The following is a 19,837-nucleotide window of genomic DNA, read 5'->3' as shown; positions in this document are numbered from 1 at the left end:
GTCATTTTAAGATAACTTCTTCCTTTTTCTTCCCTTTCTAGCTATTGTAAACATGTGACAACCTATGAAGAATCTAATTTTTCTCTGAGTTATCAGTTCATAATAAATCTCTTCTCCTTCCTGCTGAGAATAAAGACCTCTTCCCTCCATGAAGAAGTGAGCTTAATTGAAAAGAGACTTTTTAAATCAAAATATAGTAAAACGAAAAAGAAATCAAGATCCAGGAAAGGGAGAAAATACTGAGAAAAATGAAATAGAAACTTTCTTGGGAAAATATTTTAATAGTGATACTAATGTCAAATTATAATATTCCAGAGAATTATGGGAAATAGAATTTGATTATATATCCACACATACATAGATACATATATATGTATCAAATGTGCTTATAAAAATGTGTATTGGAAAATAAGTGAATTGTGTTTGAATTTATTTTTTAAATTATGAATATTCTTTGAGAAGATTAAACAGTAAGTTTTATAAATGGTATCCAGAAATTTGTATTCATTGTATTTTAAAGCTAAATTTGCTTTTTTTTTTTTTTTAGGCTAAATTTGCTTTTAAACTAGATCACTTCCTTATTCTTTATGCCCCAAAGGAAATCCCAGATGGATCAAAGATCTAAACAGCATAATCTTTTACATATACATATATTACAGTACTAGAAGAAAACAAGTATGGCTGCTTTGATGATCTTGGAACAGGGAAGGACTTTCCAAACATTCCCCAAAACCAGAAGCCAAAAGGGAAAAATTGGTAATGTGACTGCAAAGTCACAGGCAAATAGCAAGTAGGAAAATATATTTGTAGCATATGACAGACAAAGGAATAATTTCTTTAATGTATCAATAGCTCTTGCAAAGCAATAGGAAAAAGACAGGCTGAGCCAGGAATATGAGAAGATAGCTTTCTGGAAAAAAGAAATACAAAGGCCAACCCCCCAAAAATGATATAAATTAAAATAGGTTACCAAAGATATATAAAGGTTTATAATATCTGGTGAGGATACTGGAAAATCAGGCATTCTTGTTCAGTTTATTCATGCAACAAACACTGAACAACTGTGTTCCAGGCATATTCTAGGCACTGGAGATATAGCAGTAAACAAGGTCCCTGCCTTTAAGGATCTTCGGTTCTAATAGGGTGGGGGCAGATAGTCAACAAATATACAATAGTGGGGCTGATGAGGTGCAATGAAGAAAAAGCAAGGTAAGGGTGATAAGGTGGGCCTTTTTATAAAAAGTGATTGAGGAAGGCCCCTGGGAGGTGACCTTGAGCAGAGATCAACCGGTATGGAGCAAGCCATGTTGCTTTCCAGGGGAAGGTTATTCCAAGCAGAGGAAACAGGCAAAGGCTCTGAGGCAAGAGTATGCTTGATGGAGTCAAGGAATAGCAAGTTGTTCAGGGCACCTGGAGTGTTAGGGTTGTAGGGGAGAGTAGTAACACAGGAAATGGAAGAATTTGCATTCGGGGCCATGGTAAGAACGTTGGCTTTTGTCCCAAGGGTGTCATGGGAAGCCATTAGAAAATTTTGAGCAAAAGAATGGTGTGATCTGGGGCACCTGGGTGGCTCAGTCGGTTAAGCATCTGCCTTCAGCTCAGGTCATGATCCCAGGGTGCTGGGATCGAGCCCCACATCGGGCTCCCTGCTCAGCGGAGAGCCTGCTTCTCCCACTCCCTCTGCTGTGTTCTCTCTCTCTCTCTCTCTGACAAATAAATAAATAAAATCTTAAAAAAAAAATGGTGCGGGCGCCTGGGTGGCTCAGTTGGTTAAGTGACTGCCTTCGGCTCAGGTCATGATCCTGGAGTCCCGGGATCGAGTCCCGCGTTGGTCTCCCTGCTCAGCGGGGAATCTGCTTCTCCCTCTGACCCTCCCCCCCTCATGCTCTCTCTCTCTATCTCATTCTCTCTCTCAAATAAATAAATAAAATCTTTAAAAAAAAAATGGTGCAATCAGACCTATGTCATAAAAGGACTACGTTGCTCTGTGGTGAATAGATTGCCGGGGGAAATGGGCAGAGGTAGAGACCACAACAGAGACTACTCTTCTGGTTTGGTCAAGAGGTGGTGGTTTGGACTACAGAGATTATAGTGGAAGTGGTAGGAAGGGATTAGATCCCAGATATAGTTTACGTATGAAATAATAAGAATTTGGTGATGGGTTGGTTGTAGGTGTGAGAAATCAAAATGCCCCGATTTTTTTTCCCCTGTACCATTTATTAAGATGGGGCTGCTTTAATTTCCCCCTATTCACCCTGTTTGTGAGGGAAGTTAACTGGGTTGGTTATATATAGGGCTGTGGGAATAGCCAAACACAGGGTACCCAAGATTGAATAGATGAGATTGACAGCAGCTAATTAATCACATATACTTACCACCTGGGAGAGGATGCAGCACTCTATGCAGGGCCAATAGGGTCACATTCGGGAACTGAGAACAACCAGGGACAGGGAGGCAGGCTTTGTATCAGAGGGATGGAGCAGCCCCTGGTTCCTGCACGAGGGTGTGATTGGCTTATTTGAATAATCCCATGGGCAGACAGGAACTCCTCTGGTCCTCTTAATAAGGTTAGGGGACCCTATCCATCGGAGCAGAGTGGGGAGGGGAAGTCAAAGTTAGGCCACTTTGGGGCCCTCCCCGTTTCACCAGATGTCAAAGCAGCACAAGATAATCAGGCCTTAATTTTAGGCTGTACACCACAGGGGAACTCAAAAGAGTGGTATTGGGAAATCAGTGTTATTTGGGGCATATTGAGTTTGAGATGCCTGTTAGACATTGGAGAGACGTTGAAGTCTGAAGTTGGAGGGGCAGGGGTCTGGGGTAAGGTAAATGTAGGAAACATCAGAATATAAGTACTATTTAAAAACCGTGAGGCCAGATGGGACCTCCTAGAGAGTTTGTACAGATAGAAGAGAGGTCTCCATGGTTGCGGTTTGTGCTTCAGCAGCACATGCCCTTCTACTCCTGGATGGCAGAGGGTTTTTTTCAATCAGGAATTAATGTTGGTTTGTTTTTGTTTTTGTTCTTTTGTTTTTTCAGATGCTTTTCTTGCATCTATGAGATGATGGAATGTTTTTTCTTTTTTAGCCAGTTAATATGGCTTTCATACTATGGTTAATAGGAAATTCAATTGAGTTTCAAATGTTAAACTGGCCTTGCATTCCTAGGATAAACCCCACTTGGTCATGATCTATCATCCTTTTCACATATTGTTGAATGTGATTTGCTGAAATATTAAGAATTTTTGCATCCATGTTCATAAGAAATGTTGTTCTGTATCTTTCTTTTACTCCATTACCACAAGGAAGATTTGTGGACATTTCAGTAAAGATAATCCAATTAATACCATGTTGGCCTCTTGTTCTTCAGCTTGCTACCTCATGTCCCAGAATGGATGCTATGATTCCACACAAACAAATCCTGGTAGAAGGAAGGAACTGTGACTAAACACTTTCTCAAGAGTGTCTTTGGTGAGAAAACCCTTTCTAGAAACCCCCTGGTAGAGTTTCCTTTACATTCCATCAGCCAGAACCGCACCAGGGGAACCATAAAGGGGAATAGGATTACCATGACTGCTTTAGATTATCATGATGCATTCCTACCTTCCCTAGGATTAAGGATCTTTCTCTAATATTTGAGCAAAATTGGGGTACTATTAGCAGGGAAAGGCAGGGGGACTGTCTGTTGATAGGCAATAAGCAATGTCTGCACATGGGGTCTTTCCTCTCTAGTTCAAAGTCTCAACATCTCATATGTGCAAAATATGATGGTATGGTATTATGGGTAAAACAATTCCTAACATCTATTGATCATCTGCCGCCGGGGCATTCTGTTAGAAACTTTATAACTATTAGCATCCGGATTTGTTCTAGTCTTATGGAATGCCCTAATAAATGCTTGCATAATGTCTATTATGTGCCAGACATTTTTCTCAGTGCTTCATATATTTTATTCATATATATTAACAATGGAGTTAAATTAATAAATGAGTTATTAATTTATCCTCACAATAACCACATGATGTAGGTACTATTATTCCATTTTACAGATGGAACCTGAGACACAGGGGGAGTTGAATAACTTGCCCAAAGTCACACAGCTAGTCTGGAATAAACTGCTGCTCCACACTATCTCTCCCGAGACTTAATCAGCCTTTGCTCCCAAGGAGCTTACAATATTAGAAGAGTCAAAAAAAATTTTTTTAGGGCACCTGGGTGGCTCAGTTGGTTAAGCTACTGCTTTTGGCTCAGGTCATGATCCCAGAGTCCTGGGATCGAGTGCCACATCGGGCTCCTGGCTCAGCAGGGAGCCTGCTTCTCCCTCTGACCCTCTCCCCTCTCATGCTATTTCTCTCTCTCTCAAATAAATAAATAAATAAATAAAATCTTTAAAAAAAATTTTTTTTAAAGATTTTTATTTTTAAGTAATCTCTACACCCAACGTGGGACTCAAACTCACAACCCCAAGATCAAGAGTCACATGCTCCACCGACTTAGCCAGCCAAGAGCCCCAGCAGAGTCAAAATTTATTTCACCACATTCAATATACAAAATTAATGCCACTTGATTTTATTATCCGTAAATTTTCCCTAGCCTCCACCCTGTTGAGTAGGGGTGGAGGGCAGCCAAGAGGGCAGCCAAAATACTGCTTTGAACCTTTAATCTTACCAATTAAAGATATCTTCATCTCTTCAGGGTTAAAAAGCCACTTTGGAATAAATATTTAGCAAAGTGAAACTTGAAATCCCTATTAAGGCTGTTCCTCCCATCCATCTCCTTCCCTAGATGGCCTCTGGGTTCAAGGGTGAGGTGGAGGAAGAGCCCCGACCCTATCTCTGTCCTCTAGGTCCTTGCCAGGCTCTGACGCAGATGGTTGTGGGTGCTGATCGCCCCGCTCAGCTCCCACTGGCTCAGGTTGTCCACAAGGAATGCTGGTGCTCAGCTCCACCGGCGCCCCCCATGCTCTGTGAGAATGAAGGTGCTTCTGGATCACCTCCACTCTCAGGGATGCCTTAGTATAGGGGGCCGTTTCTCCTTTGCTGCAGGACCCTGTAGGTGGGCTCCTCAAGTCCTATCTCTGCCTGAATACTTGCCTCAGCTATTTCTAAACTAGAAAGGTGCGCAGTGATGAAATAAGGCAGAAGTAGGCTGAGTGCCATGACGGATGGAGCGCCCCAGGAGCACAGAGGAGGAAGAGAGCACAGCTGGTGGGGGCAGCATGGCGGAGCTGGGCTCCCAGGGAGGTGTGCCCCCGTTCCCAGGCTGCCCCCGCCCAGAGCAGGAAGCAAATTTTTAATCTACTTTCGGGGGAAGCAATAAATTATTTTGCCACTAGAGTGACTTGTGATATTTGTTGATTTGGGTGGAATCTTTTTTATGAGCAAAACTTTATGTTTTTTTTTTAATTAAAATTCCTTACCACTGCAGTGAAACATAATTTTACAAATTATGTGACCACCCCAAAGGGAAATAAAACCAAGTAATATTTCACATGGTCTCAGCTCCCGTAACTAGTGTAATCTTGTGAAAGCAGATACTTCCGGGGGGGAGGGGGTATGAGTGGAATGCAATAGGTACTTCTAGAAAAAGAGTCTTTACATTGTGTCTGTCAGTGATCAGTCTAAGCTCAAAGCCATGCCAATACAGCATATATGTGCTAAAGTGGAGAGAATGTCATGTTCTCAGTTATCTGAGTATCAAATTTGGATCATCAGAACCTCATGGAAAACACAGCTGTGAAGTACCCTTATTCCGCACCTACCTACCTACCTACTGAAACTTTTGCATGTTTTCTCATTTACTATATCTAGATAAATCTATCCATCTACATCTGTGGCAATTAAAAAAGTTTGATCATAGTAGATTAACAAAAAAACTCCTAAATTTTTAAAATTAAAAAATTAAGCCAGTAAGTTATGATGAGAATCTTTTCCCATAAGAATACAGAACACTGGCCTAAATATTTTGTTAATCTACAAGGATAGCTCATAAATTTTGAACATAGGTGTTGGGTTTTGGGGGGTTTTGGGGGGAGGCGATTTGGTTTTTTTAATCCTTCAAAAAATGTGGATTTCTTCAGGCAGTTTGAGATTCTGGGTTAGACTTGAAAAGGAGGGCCTTCCACCTGCCAAATTTGGCTCTTCTTGTACTGGGTAAATGGACATCGTTATGGGAATGCAATGCTGGTTAACAGGGTGAGGAGCTGCTGTGTGCCTTACCTCGCCGAAGGGTAGTATTTCTCTGGGGCCACAAAAGGCTTGTCTTTGCCACACAGAAGTGGAACCTTCTATAGCCCAAAGGAAGGAGGAGAGGAGAGCCCAGGGCTGGGGCAGGGCCTGCACCTTTACCCATTGGGTTTCTGTAGTTCTTTGTTCTCTCTTTGTTTTTGTTTTTGTTTTTTCCCTCCATTGGCACAAAGCAGAGGAAAAAAAAAAAAGCAGTATTAATCCAACCCTGTATTTATACAGAAAGTGTTATTGCTTAGGAGAGAAGGAGCATTATTTCCAAGTCTTAAGGAAAACTTTGAGTAGAATTTCCAAAGTTCTATGAATCATTATATATTGCAGATAGTTAAAAGTATATATTTTCATGTTGGGCATAGAGCCAGTGACTTTTTTTTTTCCGCTTTAAATACCTCTCTATACTCAAAAGCTAAGTAAATTCACATAGTATTAAGTCTCTCACAAAATGTTTTCAAGAAGCTCTTAGTGTGTGTTCCCTTGTTTTGTGCCCTCATGAAGTATTTAAGCATAAAGTGATTTTAGTGCCAGACTTACCTGATAATAGGCTACGACTTGAGAAGAACTTACAAAAGAGTGCTTTTATTGACTTTATAAATTAAGAACCTGGTATTTCAGCTCACTTGGCCTTTTGCCCTTCTGCAACAATTATTTCCTCTGGAACAATTAGTACATGTTTTATGGATATTTGCGTTGAACCAGGTGACTCACAGATATTTCCAAAAGAATTTTTAAGCTTGAATTCCACTTAAATGTAATTACCTTTTGTCACCATTGTTGTCTGCATTAATTCAGATTAAGTGATTAAGTTAAACATTACCTAAAATGAAAGAGGTGGTCTCTGATTTTAGCTCGAACGTTAAAATTAGGAAAGAAGTGTTCCTTACCACGTTGAGGGGTAAGAAAATATTATAAACATGTTTACTTATTTTTACCTTTCTCTCCTTAGATATTCACACCAGAGTAAGTCTCCCTGGGAAGGTCTCCTCTGCCTGGGTCCCTTGTCACCCTGCTTGGGCTCTCTCCTCCCACTCCCCGCTTGGCCATTCTGCCAAAACACAATTTGCACATGTCGACTCCTCTCCACTTCTCCCGGTCTATCCACTGAATTTCTCCAAGTACAACCCAGGGATCTGTGTTTCATCAAGGTGGTGCTTGTTAAGACCGTTCCTGACTCCCCTGCCAGCCTCCTCCTCAGCACGGCCGGGGCTCCAGGTGGGTGGGGTGGCCTGAGAGTCTGCATTTTGTCACCTGGCCACCCCCACCCCCACGCACCCTAATTCTGCTCTTTGTTCTGCCTCCCGGTCCCCAACTCACTATGTCCCTTGAATGATCTCATCCTCCCTCTGTCTGAAAGGGCACCAAGTCCTTCCGCAGCATCAGGGAGAGCTCTTTCTGTTCCTCAGCACATACAACGCATCCCCATCCTATGTTTGGCATTTAGGGAAGCCTACTTCTGTGCGCGTCCTGTTGTCCCAGCCAGGCGGGAAGCCTTTGAGACCAGGGGCCATTTCTCATGCTCTGCGTATAGAACCCCACATCCCACAGATGCTCAAGAAAGGGCTCCGATGGAAGGAATGAGGATAAAAAGGGAAAGATTATGAAAACCTTCCAACTTTCTTATCGGCTATGCACTGCAGGGATCACTGCTTGACGAATGAACCCGGTTGTCTGCCTTCCAAATGTTGGATTTGAATCAAATGGAAGTTTTTTTTTTTTTTAAGATTTTATTTATTTGCGAGAGAGAGAATGAGAGACAGAGAGCATGAGATGGAGGAGGGTCAGAGGGAGAAGCAGACTCCCCGCTGAGCAGGGAGCCCGATGCGGGACTCGATCCCGGGACCCCGGGATCATGACCTGAGCCGAAGGCAGTCGCTTAACCAACTGAGCCACCCAGGCGCCCCTCAGATGGAAGTATTTTTAAAACAGAAGGGGGAACACGGCCTCACTTTTGCTCGAGGTATACCTGAGGCGATACCACAGAGATCACATGTCCTCGCAGTGCTGGGAATATGGCAGGCACTGGTCTCAGCACTTACATATCCCTCTCCTCTCCTCCCCTGACTGATCCCATGATGCACTACGTTATTTGACAAAGACACTGAGAAGTCCTGATCCCAGGCAAACTAGCTCCAGAATCTGTGAGCTTCGGCTTACAGCCCTGCCTCTCCAAGCTCCCAGCCCTGGTGATGTCAGTTTGGAATCAAAGGAGCCCAGGGCACCTGGGTGGCTCAGATGGTTAAGCGTCTGCCTTCGGCTTGGGTCATGATCCCAGAGTCCTGGGATCGAGTCCCACATCGGGCTCCCTGCTCCTTGGGAGCCTGCTTCTCTCTTTCTGTCTCTCTCTCTCTCTCTGTCTCTCATGAATAAATAAATAAAATCTTTTTAAAAAAAGGAGCCCAAATGCTACCACGAAGAAAAAAACATTAGCGTTTATGACTGACGTGTTTCCTCACCACCCCCTCCTCCAAACCTCCGCCCTGAACCTGTTCGTCCTTCATGCTCCCTGGCCCTCAATTACGGCACCATTCACCTAATCACCTACGCTATAAATCGCCAACCCCTCCCAGTCTGTCATCCAACATCTGTGTCACTCAGCCCTGACGGTTCCACCACCAACGACCTCTCTGGCCAGTCTCCAATCCTCTGACAACATAGTCACTGCCCAGGCCTCATCATCTCCTTCCTGGTGTATGCAAAACCACTCTCATTTCCAAGTATCTGTCCCTGTCCTGCCCCTGCCAGTTATGTCCCCCAAATAGATCTAATGACACTCTGAGGCTCAGCACCCTTCAATGGCTTCTTGCTGAGTGTGGGTCCTACACAGCACCTCCCTCACCTGCCCCGCTTCCTCCATCGCAGACAAGGGGATCCTGAACAACCATGACATCTCCCACCTCAGGGCCTTTGCCCATGCTGTATTCCTTATCAGAAATGTCCTCCTTCATCTCAGGAGACCCCTTATTCTTCCTTAAAGACCCTGCTCAACTGTCATGTCCTCCATTTCCCCTCCTCAGCTCCCCCAGCCAGAATCCATCATTCCCTAAGCATTCGACACACATCCCCATTAGGGCATTTGCAACATTTGTGCGAATGTGCCCAGGTCTCCAGATCAAGCAACTTGTGTGTCAGACCATGAGTTAGTCATGGATACATGCTCCTGTGGGCTGAGTAGGAGATTTGGAGGGTAAGAAGCCTGAGATCTTATATGAAAAGTAGAGTTCACAAAGGTTAAAAAAATATAGGTAACATGTCAAAGAAGAAGCTCATTTAGGAGATTTCACACACCTAATTTATAATAATGAACTTCATACAATTAATTTCTTTTTTTAATGCAAGCATTTATTTATTTAGAGAGGAAGGAGAGGGCAGAGAATCTTTTTTTTTTAAGATTTTATTTATTTACTTATTTATTTATTTGTTTGTTATCAGAGAGAGAGAGAGCACAAGCAGGGGGAGCAGTGAGGGAGAGGGAGAAGCGGGCATGGGGCTCCATCCCAGGACCCTGGGATTATGACCTCAGCTGAAGGCAGACATTTTGCCATCTGAGTCACCCAGGCGCCCCATACAATTAGCTTCTACTTGCCACCCACCCGAAACTTCATAGGGTCTCTCTTCTATGCATTCTCAATGCGATGGCAGTACGTTGTTTTGCTTTGTTAAGGATCATGTGCGTTCCAAGAAGCACTCTTTTTGCTTTGCCTGCTCTGTCTCCATGTTAAAAGCCCTCTGATTTCCTGTCTCAGAGTTCGTGTCCCCATCTGCTGATCCCCACGATGGCCCCAGAGTAGAGTCACCTGGAGTTTTGTGATGCCCTGAGGAGCTTTGACTAAGAGGATGGCAGATTCCTGAGGAATATTGTCCCACTGCCTCTCAGTTCCAAAGTGATAGAAACGGCGTGGTGCTCGAGGTGGTTTCAGACCTCGCCCACAGCAGCCCTGTCCCTTCATGAGAAGCAATCCCGCAACTCCGACTCCTGCTTCCACGTCATTTCTCTCTCTTGATGCTTATGGTGAAATTCTCCTGATTTTTTTTTTTTTGTCCTGTTCCTTTTTTCAACCCCTAGTTCTTCCTTTTTCTAACTATCACCAACAGGAGTAACTCAAAATTCCAGATATTGGAATTGACAGTTTTGCAATGTTTAGGAAAGATAACCAAAGGTGAGTCACAAAATACTCGAATTTCAAGTAAAAAGAAACTCAGCTGGGGAAGAATTACTAGAAAAATTGAGTTAATAAAATGTCAACTTTGGGCAAGCAACTTAATCCCTTGTTTCCTTCCTATAAAGGCAGGATAATCTCTCGTATTAAAATGTGGTGAGATGCTACAATTTTAAATATCCATTTTATAATGAAGATGTTTCCCCACTAGTAACCTTTTCTTCGAAGAGTGAAATATGCCAGTGTGAACCAGCAAGCAGAGCCAAGGCCTCCCACTCCAGAGCCTGGAGCACTTTCTTGAGATGGCTACAAAGCATGATGGCTCCTCCCCATTCAGTATTAGTCACGGACAAGAGAGGTTTACTGAAGGGTAAGGCCAGCGTGTCTAAGCAAAGGGCTTTCTGGCAGCCGTGTTGCAACTGTTGAGCCTTCGCTGGAATGATCGATCTGTGTGAAGCCACAAGAAAAGAATGTGAGATATCTGGGTTCCAGTTGCCAGCAAGAGGGTGACACCCAACTTGACATAGCTTCTTCTGCCTCCATTCAGAAATGGGGAGAGAGTCTGGATCAAGTCCCAGGTATTTAACAAGACTCACCTGAGACTGCAGTCATCCTGGCGTGACAGGCAGACATGGTAGGGAAGGGATGAAGCCTCCGTGAACAAGGACATCGGAAGATAGACTGTCGATACCACAAAATGGAGAGAGAGTTCAGGGAGTCGCCATGTTCTCTAAGTTGGAGAATCAATTTAGAGAATACTCAAACGCCATCCCCTACACCAGGTGTTGTCACTAGAAGCCCCAGCCATGGCTCTGCCGCATTTAAACTGTCCAGGCTGCTTTATAATGGGGCGACAGGCTAAACCCAGAATGTCAGGCAGAAATACTCTCATATTGGTGGTACCACCACCTAGAAGGGCAGGTGTGGGATTTGGAAATAAGGGTCTGGATTCAAGTCCTGAATTCACTGACTATGAGACTCTGAATACATCATTTGATCTCTCTGGACCTCAGTTCTTTATCTGCAAGGTGGGACATAGTCCTGTCTACCTCAGAGGCTTGTTTTAAGAGTCAAAGTTGCTGAGGTATGTGATCTCTGATCAATGAATACTGCCCAAAGAAGGCTAATGTCATCACAGTCCTGAATAACAACTATCAATACTCTAGAATTAGCTTATTGCTATGCTAGATGATGAGGGTTTTTTTTTTTTTAATATGAGATATAGTTTCTGTCCCTTAAGCAGCTTATAATAAATACAGTAAGGAAAAATGGGAAGGTGGAACGCTTCATATTTATTGAATTCCAATAGGTCTGGCATAGTTCAAGACACTTTTCACAAAACAAAACAGATAATTCCTTTGGTGATAGGAATTAGTACCTCATAACCCCCAGTTGTGGAAACTGAGGCTCAGGGTTAAGTAATTTTCCTAAGTCACAGAGCTGGGAGGCGAGGGTGGGGATTCCACACTCTCCCTTCCACACCCCGTATCTCCAGAGCGGAAGGCTTTCATGTCACAACCGTGAGAGACAGGATGGCTCTGGTACGCTGGGCGGGACCGACTCTCGGATGGCAGGCATGGAGGCCCTACCATTGCAGCTACTTGAAATGTCTCTCCGAAACGGGCTGTTTCATCAGAGTGAGGTCCCTGCATGTGATGAGCCCTGCAAATGGCTGGTCAGCTGATGGTGAAGTGGCGTGGCCAACAAACAGGCACGGGGAGGAACCAGACTAGCTCCCCAATCACCTAATCTCTAAAGAAGATGGAGGCCAACCATCAGGTGTCTTTGTGCAGGGGATTGTGGGAGCTTCTTTAACCACATGATCTTATTTAACTCCACAAAACTTGATATTGTTTCCCTCATTTTACAGCAAGGAAAGCTGAGGACTGGCCGTGAGGTAGACTGCTTGGGTAAAAATATGAGGCAGATCTGAGATTTGAATCCAGATCTGATGGCCTTGAAGTCATTCTCTCGAACTCATGCAGAGCTGAATGAACTGAAAGGCAGAGCAGCTTGTGAAGAACAGTTTAATAACGGGATAGCTGAGGCACTGTGGGAGTCGTTCAGATGGGATGGGAGGGATGCCTGGAGGAGCTGGCATTGCAGGTGCCCCAGAAGGCAGAGGTGGGATGGGGGTGGTGAGGTGGAGAGAAGGAAAGGAATAGCAGAGGCAACCAGGGGCCGAAAATTGTAGGACATATTCAGGTAACACTGTGAGGGGGTCCAGAGCATTGGGGGCTTTTCACTGGGACATAAATTCGGAAATGTATGTAGTGGCCAGATAGAGAAGGAACTTAAATGCCAGACCAAGGAGGTTGAACTTCAGTTTTATAAATGGTGGATAGCTAAGATCAGAACTACTCCTAGCAACCAATCTTTTGAGTCATGAGACGCTGGAGCTGGAAGGGACCAGATGGCCAGTCCAACCTCTTCCTTTTTCTGAGGCCAAGAAAGCAGAAGAACCTGGGCTAGAACCCACTCGATCTATTCAGCCTGCCTCTTAACTTCCACATTCCCTACTTGGAAGCCCATGACTTGAGAAGGTACCTCAAAGATCCTCCTTCTCTTAAAACACACACACACACCCCCATCCATGAGCTAAAAAGAATTATTGCCAAACAAATACAAAGATGCTAAGCTTCACTCATAATTTTCAAAAAATGCGAATCAAAACAATGAGATAGTATTTTTCATCTAACTGACTGGCAAAACAAAGTTTGATAATGCCCGTGGTTGGTGAGGGTGTGGCACTTCAGGCTGTCCAATATCTGGTTGGTTGAAACCCAAATGGGGCAACCTTTTGGAAAACAATTTGGTAAGATCTATAAAAGTTGCAACTTTGCATGCCTTTTTCATGGAAGCTCCAATTCTAGGATTTACCCAATAGCCATACCCAGTCAAGTGTGCAAAGTATATATAGTTAGAGGGCTGTTTATTGCAGAACGTTTATAAATGTGAATTTATAAAACATCAATACAAAGAAATAATATGTAGCCATTTAAAAAAAAAAGGCAGTAGATATGTATACACTCACATGGAAAATGTTTAAGACATAAGAGATGGAAGCAAGCAAGCTGAGGAGGGTTGTGCACAGTGTGAATCCCATTTGTGTAAGAAAATAAGACATATGGATGCTTACAGATACATAGGCATTATCTAGGAAGAGACATTAAAACTGTTCACAGTGATATCTCCGGGGAGAGGGACAGGATGGAGGAGGGAGGGACTCTGTGCTCTAAACACTCTGGGTTACTTAAATTTCCTTTTTTTTTTTTCTTGTTCCTTTACCTCTCCCTTTCTTTCTTTTTTGCTTTTAAAAAAAAACTATGACAATGTATGATTTTTATAACTTAAAAAAATAGTAACAAAAATAAAGGTATTTCCAACAGATAGATGGATTGCTCATAGATCTGGATTTTAACTTCTGTTTTAGAGAACTCTTAGAGACAAGCTCAATAAGCCTGTATGAACATTTACAAAATAGACCCAGTGATTTTTATTAATACATCTAAGGTCTAACAACCTCGGGCCCTTACCGTTCTTGTTTTTGGTTTTGTGATTTGACATTTATTCATTCATCCCGTATTTATTTTGTGCCTACCATGTATCAGGCAGTGGGACTGAAGCATGAGGCCGTTAGTCTTTGTAACAGGAAGGCCGTTTAGATCAATCCACAGACATGGTCCAGAAGGGAAGAGAGGCAGGACCAATGCCTGCAGAGGATCGGACCCATTCAATGAACACTTACTGGATGTTTTCTACGTGTATCGCATGAGGCCGGGGACATTCAAATGGAAGCAGTACAATCCCCGCCCTCTCATGAAGAGCGCCCACCATGGTAGAGCTGGACACAAACAGAAAATCGCATATTACAAACAGAATCTGGTAAATGTAATGGGGCGATGCATGGGGGACAGTGAGTGTGCACAGGACACTTGATCCAGCCTAGGAGGTCAGGGAGGTCCCCCTGGGGCAATGGGGAGTCCTGGCTGAGTCTGGAAGGTTGAGCAAAGTGGGCCAAGTGGGAAGTGGAGGGGCAGGGAATTGGGGGCAAGGGTGGTTCTCAGTACTGATCAACAAGGGAAGGAGAATAGCGAAATGGTAGGTTGAGCTATTCATCTACACACCCGGCTAAGGAGTTTGAACTTTATCTTGAGTGTACTAGAGTGAAATGATCTCAAATGTGTGCTTTATAAAGCTCAGCCTGGCCACAGCTGGAGATGCAGTAGAGGAAGAAGAGAAAGAAAAGTCGAGGTAGAGACAGGGTCCCGCTGTGAGTCGCTTCAAGCAGTGCAACGCTGATGATTTCCACCTATACTCATATTAAAATTTTCCTTAAATTATCTCATTTAAAACAATACAATTTATTTAAACAGGAAACTAGTAAATAAGAAAAAGAGGACAGGCTCCATGCTCCAGTGTTGTACCCAGGATTAGGGGATGGAAATGGGAAATGGCAGAGGGGACAGTGAGAAGTGTCTGTTGATGCTGATTCAGGGCCCAAGGGGCCTGGAGAACAGGGAGCAGGAAACTGGCAAGGATGCTGAGGGACAGTGGGTGCTGAATGAAGGCCCCGGGGGCCTCCATCCTGCTAAATCCTCATCTTACTTGACCTCCAGGCAGCATGTGCCCCAGCTGACCATGCCTTCCTCCCGTCTCACTTTCTCTACTCAGCTCCCATGCGTCCGTTCTCCTCTGACCTCAGTGGTCTCCCCTCTTCTGCCTCCTCTGCTGGATCCCCTTCTTCCCAGCCTTCCTGTGTTGGGGGCTCCAGGATCCGGTGTTGGTCCCATTTTCTCCTCCCTCACCACGGTGGAGATTGAGCTTATCCTCAGGCCTTCAAGACCATCTTTGTGCTGATGACTCCCCGATGTCCATTCAGCCCCTTCATCCCTGGACTCTACACTCACATCCAACCTACTGATAATATCTATTTGGATCTCTAATAAAAATCGTGAATTTACTTGCAAAATGGGACTCCTGACCTCCCCCAGACTTATGCCTGCTGTCTTCCCCATCTCAGTGACGGCAAAACATTCCTTCTAGCTTTTACCTTTAATAGCTGTCTTTGAATCTCTTTTTCTCATACTTTATGTCCAATTTCCTGGAAATCCTGCTGGCTCTATCTTCAGAAGAGATCCAACCATGTCTCACTCTACCACCCTAGGCCACGCTACTGTTATCTTTGGTCTGGGCTCACTGCGCCCATCTTTGTGCCCCTACCACCCACATTATTTAAAGACAGGGGTGAGATCAGGTCACTGCTCTACTCCAAACTCTCCATCTTACTCAATAAAAACCAAAGTGGGCACAAAGTCCTACATCTCCCCATCCTCCCTCTTTGTCCCCCTGTGGTCATACGGGTCTCCTGACGTTCACAGTTCACAACTTATGCAAAGGTGTGCCTCTGCCTGTACCCCCCTCCCTCACTTCCTTGAAGGCCTTTCCTCCTCCAGCCTTCCAATCCCGTCTCCACCCCATGCTCTCCAGCTGCCTGCTCTCCTTTTTCTCCTGCAGAACTTGCCACTCTCCAACACACCATATCATTTACTCATTGTGTTTATTGTCTATTACCCCCTAGGACGCTGAAGGCTGGCAGGGAAACTTGTTCACTATCTCCAGCATCTAGAACAATGCCTGGCATATAGGAGTTCTCTCAATATATATTTGTTGAACCGGCGAGCAGACCCCAGAGACGAAGAGAGTTTCAGCTCAGAAGGACAATTTGGGCCAGAGGTAGGGGTGGAAATGAATGGCAGCCGGGTGGTAAGCACAGACAGACTGCAACAGGGCTGCTAGAAGGCTCAGCAGCGGGTTAGAGATGGAGCCCGAGGAAGCAGCTCTGGGGTGAGGGAAGCGAAGGGTGAAGGGGTTGAAGCCCCGACGGGGGTCCTGATAAAAGGGTGCGCGGGGATTAGAGGTGGGAGACAGGCGGGGGGCCAGCGGTGAGGGGGGGCGCAGAAGAGGGGGACGGGCAAGCACTTGGCACCGGGCGGCTGGGACTGGAGTCTGATGCCACCACTCGGCTGGTCTCCACCCCGGCCGCACGAGGGGAAACAACGGTTGCCCAGTGGCTGTCACTGAGCGGCCAATGTAAGAAGGATGCGCACGAGGTTCTAAAGCCGGACAGCTGCGGTGGGCTCGGCGAGGAAGGAGACATCTGAGCTTTCTCAGGGAAAAGCCAGAAGCCTCATAAATAAGTGGCCGCGGACTGAGAGGCGGCACGAGGGCGGGGAGCCTCACAGACCCGGGGAGGGAAGGTGCCCGAGGCAGCGGAGCGGCCGACCGCGGGCGGGGAGGCTCCGTCACCGGAGCGGGGAGGGCTTCGGTGGGCGAGCGGGGAAGGAAGGACCCTCAAGGCCCGAGAAGGCGGCGCCAAGGCACGGCCCGTCCCTCAGGTGGGCCGCCGAGGCCTGCGACCGCGGCCGGCGGCGGGGCGGGCGGTGCGCGCGGGGAGCCGCACGGCCACGCCGGTCCCGGCGGGGGGCCGGCCGAGAGCGCGGGGCGCGCCGCACGGACGCGGCCACGCGGAGCGGCGGCCCCCGCCCCGGCGCCCCGCGCGCCCGCCAATCAGGCGGCGCCGCCGGCCGTCCAGCCCCCGAGGCCCCGCCCCGGGCCGGCGCGCCGCCAGCCAATGGGCGGTCGAGCCCGGGCGCCCAGAGCGCGCAGCCCGCGCGGAGCCGGCTCAGAGCGAGAAAAGCGAACCCAACCCGTCGGGGCAGCCGCTCCGGACCCGCCGCCGCCGCCGCCGCCGCCGCCTCCTCCCCCCCGGATCGGGTGTACTGTCCCAACCCGAAAGTCCAGTTCTGCGGCCCGGCAGCGGCGAGCAAGCGCGATGACACAGGAGTACGACAAGTGAGTGAGGCGCCGGCGCGCGAGTCGGGCCGTGCGGCTTGAGGCCGCCGCTGGGCGCCGGGCCGGCCGCACCTGCCGCGAGGCCGGGAGAGGCGAGGCCGGGCGGGCGGGGGTGCGAGGCCGGGCGCGGGGCGCGGGGCGCGGGGCGCGGGGCGAGGCCGGGCGGGCGGGACGCGAAGCGGGCCGGGAGGGCGGGGGGCTCGTCTCGCCGTCCACTTTCTTCCCCGCCGCGGCCTCTGCCCTCGGCACCGCCTCCCCCGCGCCTTTGTTCCACCGAAGCCCCCGGGGAGACCCTTGCCTTGGGGACGCAGTTCGTGAGGGGAGACCCCCCTCAGCTCCCTCCCCGCTCCGCCCCAGCGGCCTCGTCAGGGGGACCAGCGCGCGGGCGCGCCCCGTCCCAGCTCTGCTGCTGGCAGGGGTGCGGGAAGGGAGATTGGGGCGCCGCGCCGCGCGAGACCCCCGCCAGGGTCGCTTTTGCTCAGGGGCGCCAGCGGAGCTCTTTGGGCCCCGCTGCCCCGCTGGGAAGGTAGACGTCTCTGCTAATCAGGCCCTTGTCGTCCAGCCATCTCCTTCAGTCCGTCCGCTAGAACTTCCGAAAGGAGAAATTTGGGGGAAAGTTGAAGGGCTCTGGTGTCCTGGCGTTTCCCCCCCACCCCGCCCGGCTGGCTGTGTGAGTGAGAAAATTGTGGTAGGAGTTATTTTGCCACTTGCATCATTGATGGTAATTACAGATTACTGCAATTAAAAAATCTTCAGAAAATATCAAGAAGATGAAATCTTCGAAATCCGGGTGATAAACAGAACGCACTGTCCTAATACTCCTTGTGGAGTTTGTGATTAAAGAAATATTTTCAACAAATGCAAGGTGGTAATGTAAGATGTTAACATTAAGGGACACGGGGTGAGGGATATTTCTGTATTTTCTTTGCAACTTTTCTGTAAGTGTAAAATTGTTGCGAAATAAAACATCTATTAGGGAAAAAAGTAAATCGCACCAAACCAATCTGTGTACTTCAGTAAATCCAGATCAGAGGTCTCCAGTTTTATGATTATTTGTTAAGGATCATTTTATTTAAGCGATCTTTGTCTGACTGGGAAGGATAGGTATTGTGTATGGGATATCTTAAATGGATGAATCTTGTGTTGTACAATGTGCAGGTAAAATATCACTTGAAATATGTTTCAGAAGCCTTTTGAGAGATCACTGATGAAGGGTTTAAGACTTACCAAAGGCAGTGACGGGCTTTTCGGGACTAGCAACTGCCTGACTGTCATATGAGGAAGTAGACTAAGACAGGCAACTGGTTACTGTTTATTTCTTGACTTATGGTTTAGATAAGGCAAATTTCCAAAGCTAAAATTTTGGCCTTAGGCACACTTTGGAAATGTAAGACACCTCCAGGGTGATCACAAACAGAACCATTTGCAAAAAATATTTTCTGTTGCCTGTACAAATTTGGGATGGGGGTGGGAGAAGAAGGGAAGCTGAAAAACTAGCATTACGGGAATTGAATGAGCCAAGTGCTGTCATAATCTTCTGGAAGTAGCTATTACACTATTAATAATAGCTTAGCAGTACACCAGTAAATCACCCCAAGATACCACTGATTCAGTGGTTGTTATACTCTGCTCCTAATGGTGTAGGGAATGCCCTTTTGTGCGTTTATTTATTTATTTATTGTGAATTTGAGATTTATACACAGCCTTCATTTTTAAATAAACTGCTTCATTGTGTTTGTTTTGTGTTAGAATAGTATACCCCCTCAAGACTGCTTTCCCTACTAGATGTCATTAGTATTTGGATTTTATGCCTTGATTTTATGCCTAGACATGAGTTTAAAACATTGACTTTGAAATAAGACCTAATTTTGAGGATAAATTAAGTTGTTGCTCTGTGTTCCCACCCCTTTTCAAAGATGTTCTCCTTTTTAAAAATCTGTATCTGTTTTTAAAGGGCCTGCGTGACTGCCAAAACCCTAACCTTTGTTGATTACTTGAAAAGATAATCAATCTTTCTGCATTCACTTTTAGAGTAGGTAGGTCACCTTTAGGCCATTTACATATTTCATTTGTGTGTTGCAATGAGAGCTGATCCTTAAATTTGCTTGTTAGAATACTGATAATTCAGAGTAGTTTTAAACATTAACAATTTCTTTTCCTTAAAAGAAAAAAAAAATGCTTCATTTTGCTGGAGTTCGTGTTCCACTTTTTCTCCTTATTGACTCATTAAATAGTACCAACCGAACAGTTGTTGAGACTGTTGACATTTCAAGTTTTTGGAATCGGTAATGTTTGTTTTAATCTTTAAAATTAAATCTTCTGTAAGACTTTACTAAGATCTCCGTTGATTTTCTGGATTTTTCCCACCAAACTACAATGTTAAAATGAAACCGTTCTTGCCCAGTGTGAAAATCTAGTAAAGATTTTTAAAAACAGATTTCCCACCTATTTTCTTAAAAAGCTCTTTTTGTTCAGTGGCTTTATTTATTGTTGTAGATTCTTAAGTGTTTATCTCTAAGATAAACAGTTAACTCCCATGCCAGAAAATTATGCCTCCTTATTGATTTACAGTCCCCTTTGGCCA

General features: G+C 45.9%; 2 protein-coding genes across 7 annotated transcripts in view; both read left to right on the top strand.

Annotated features, from left to right (window-relative positions):
- Nucleotides 1-3,345, top strand: part of TAF1B (TATA-box binding protein associated factor, RNA polymerase I subunit B) — a 68,364-nt gene extending 65,019 nt beyond the window's left edge. For all 5 annotated transcript variants that reach the window (XM_045884066.2, XM_064571823.1, XM_064571824.1 and 2 more), the window contains one exon: nucleotides 42-3,345. In XM_045884066.2, the coding sequence (XP_045740022.1) occupies nucleotides 42-243 (202 nt within the window). In that variant the 3' untranslated portion in view covers nucleotides 244-3,345. The remainder of the gene's footprint in view (nucleotides 1-41) is intronic.
- A 13,742-nt stretch (nucleotides 3,346-17,087) lies between these two features.
- The window catches only part of GRHL1 (grainyhead like transcription factor 1), a 50,865-nt gene continuing 48,115 nt past the window's right edge, over nucleotides 17,088-19,837 (top strand). For both annotated transcript variants that reach the window (XM_064571821.1, XM_064571820.1), the window contains exon 1: nucleotides 17,088-17,253. In XM_064571821.1, coding sequence (XP_064427891.1) covers nucleotides 17,234-17,253 — 20 coding nt within the window. In that variant the 5' untranslated portion in view covers nucleotides 17,088-17,233. The remainder of the gene's footprint in view (nucleotides 17,254-19,837) is intronic.

The sequence above is a fragment of the Mirounga angustirostris genome, unplaced genomic scaffold (assembly GCF_029215605.1).
Source record: "Mirounga angustirostris isolate CCGP_5_RB_7025 unplaced genomic scaffold, mMirAng1.0.hap1 SCAF_10, whole genome shotgun sequence".
Lineage (NCBI taxonomy): Eukaryota > Metazoa > Chordata > Mammalia > Carnivora > Phocidae > Mirounga > Mirounga angustirostris.
Note: the sequence above shows the minus strand (reverse complement) of the source record. Positions and strands in the feature narration are given on the sequence as shown.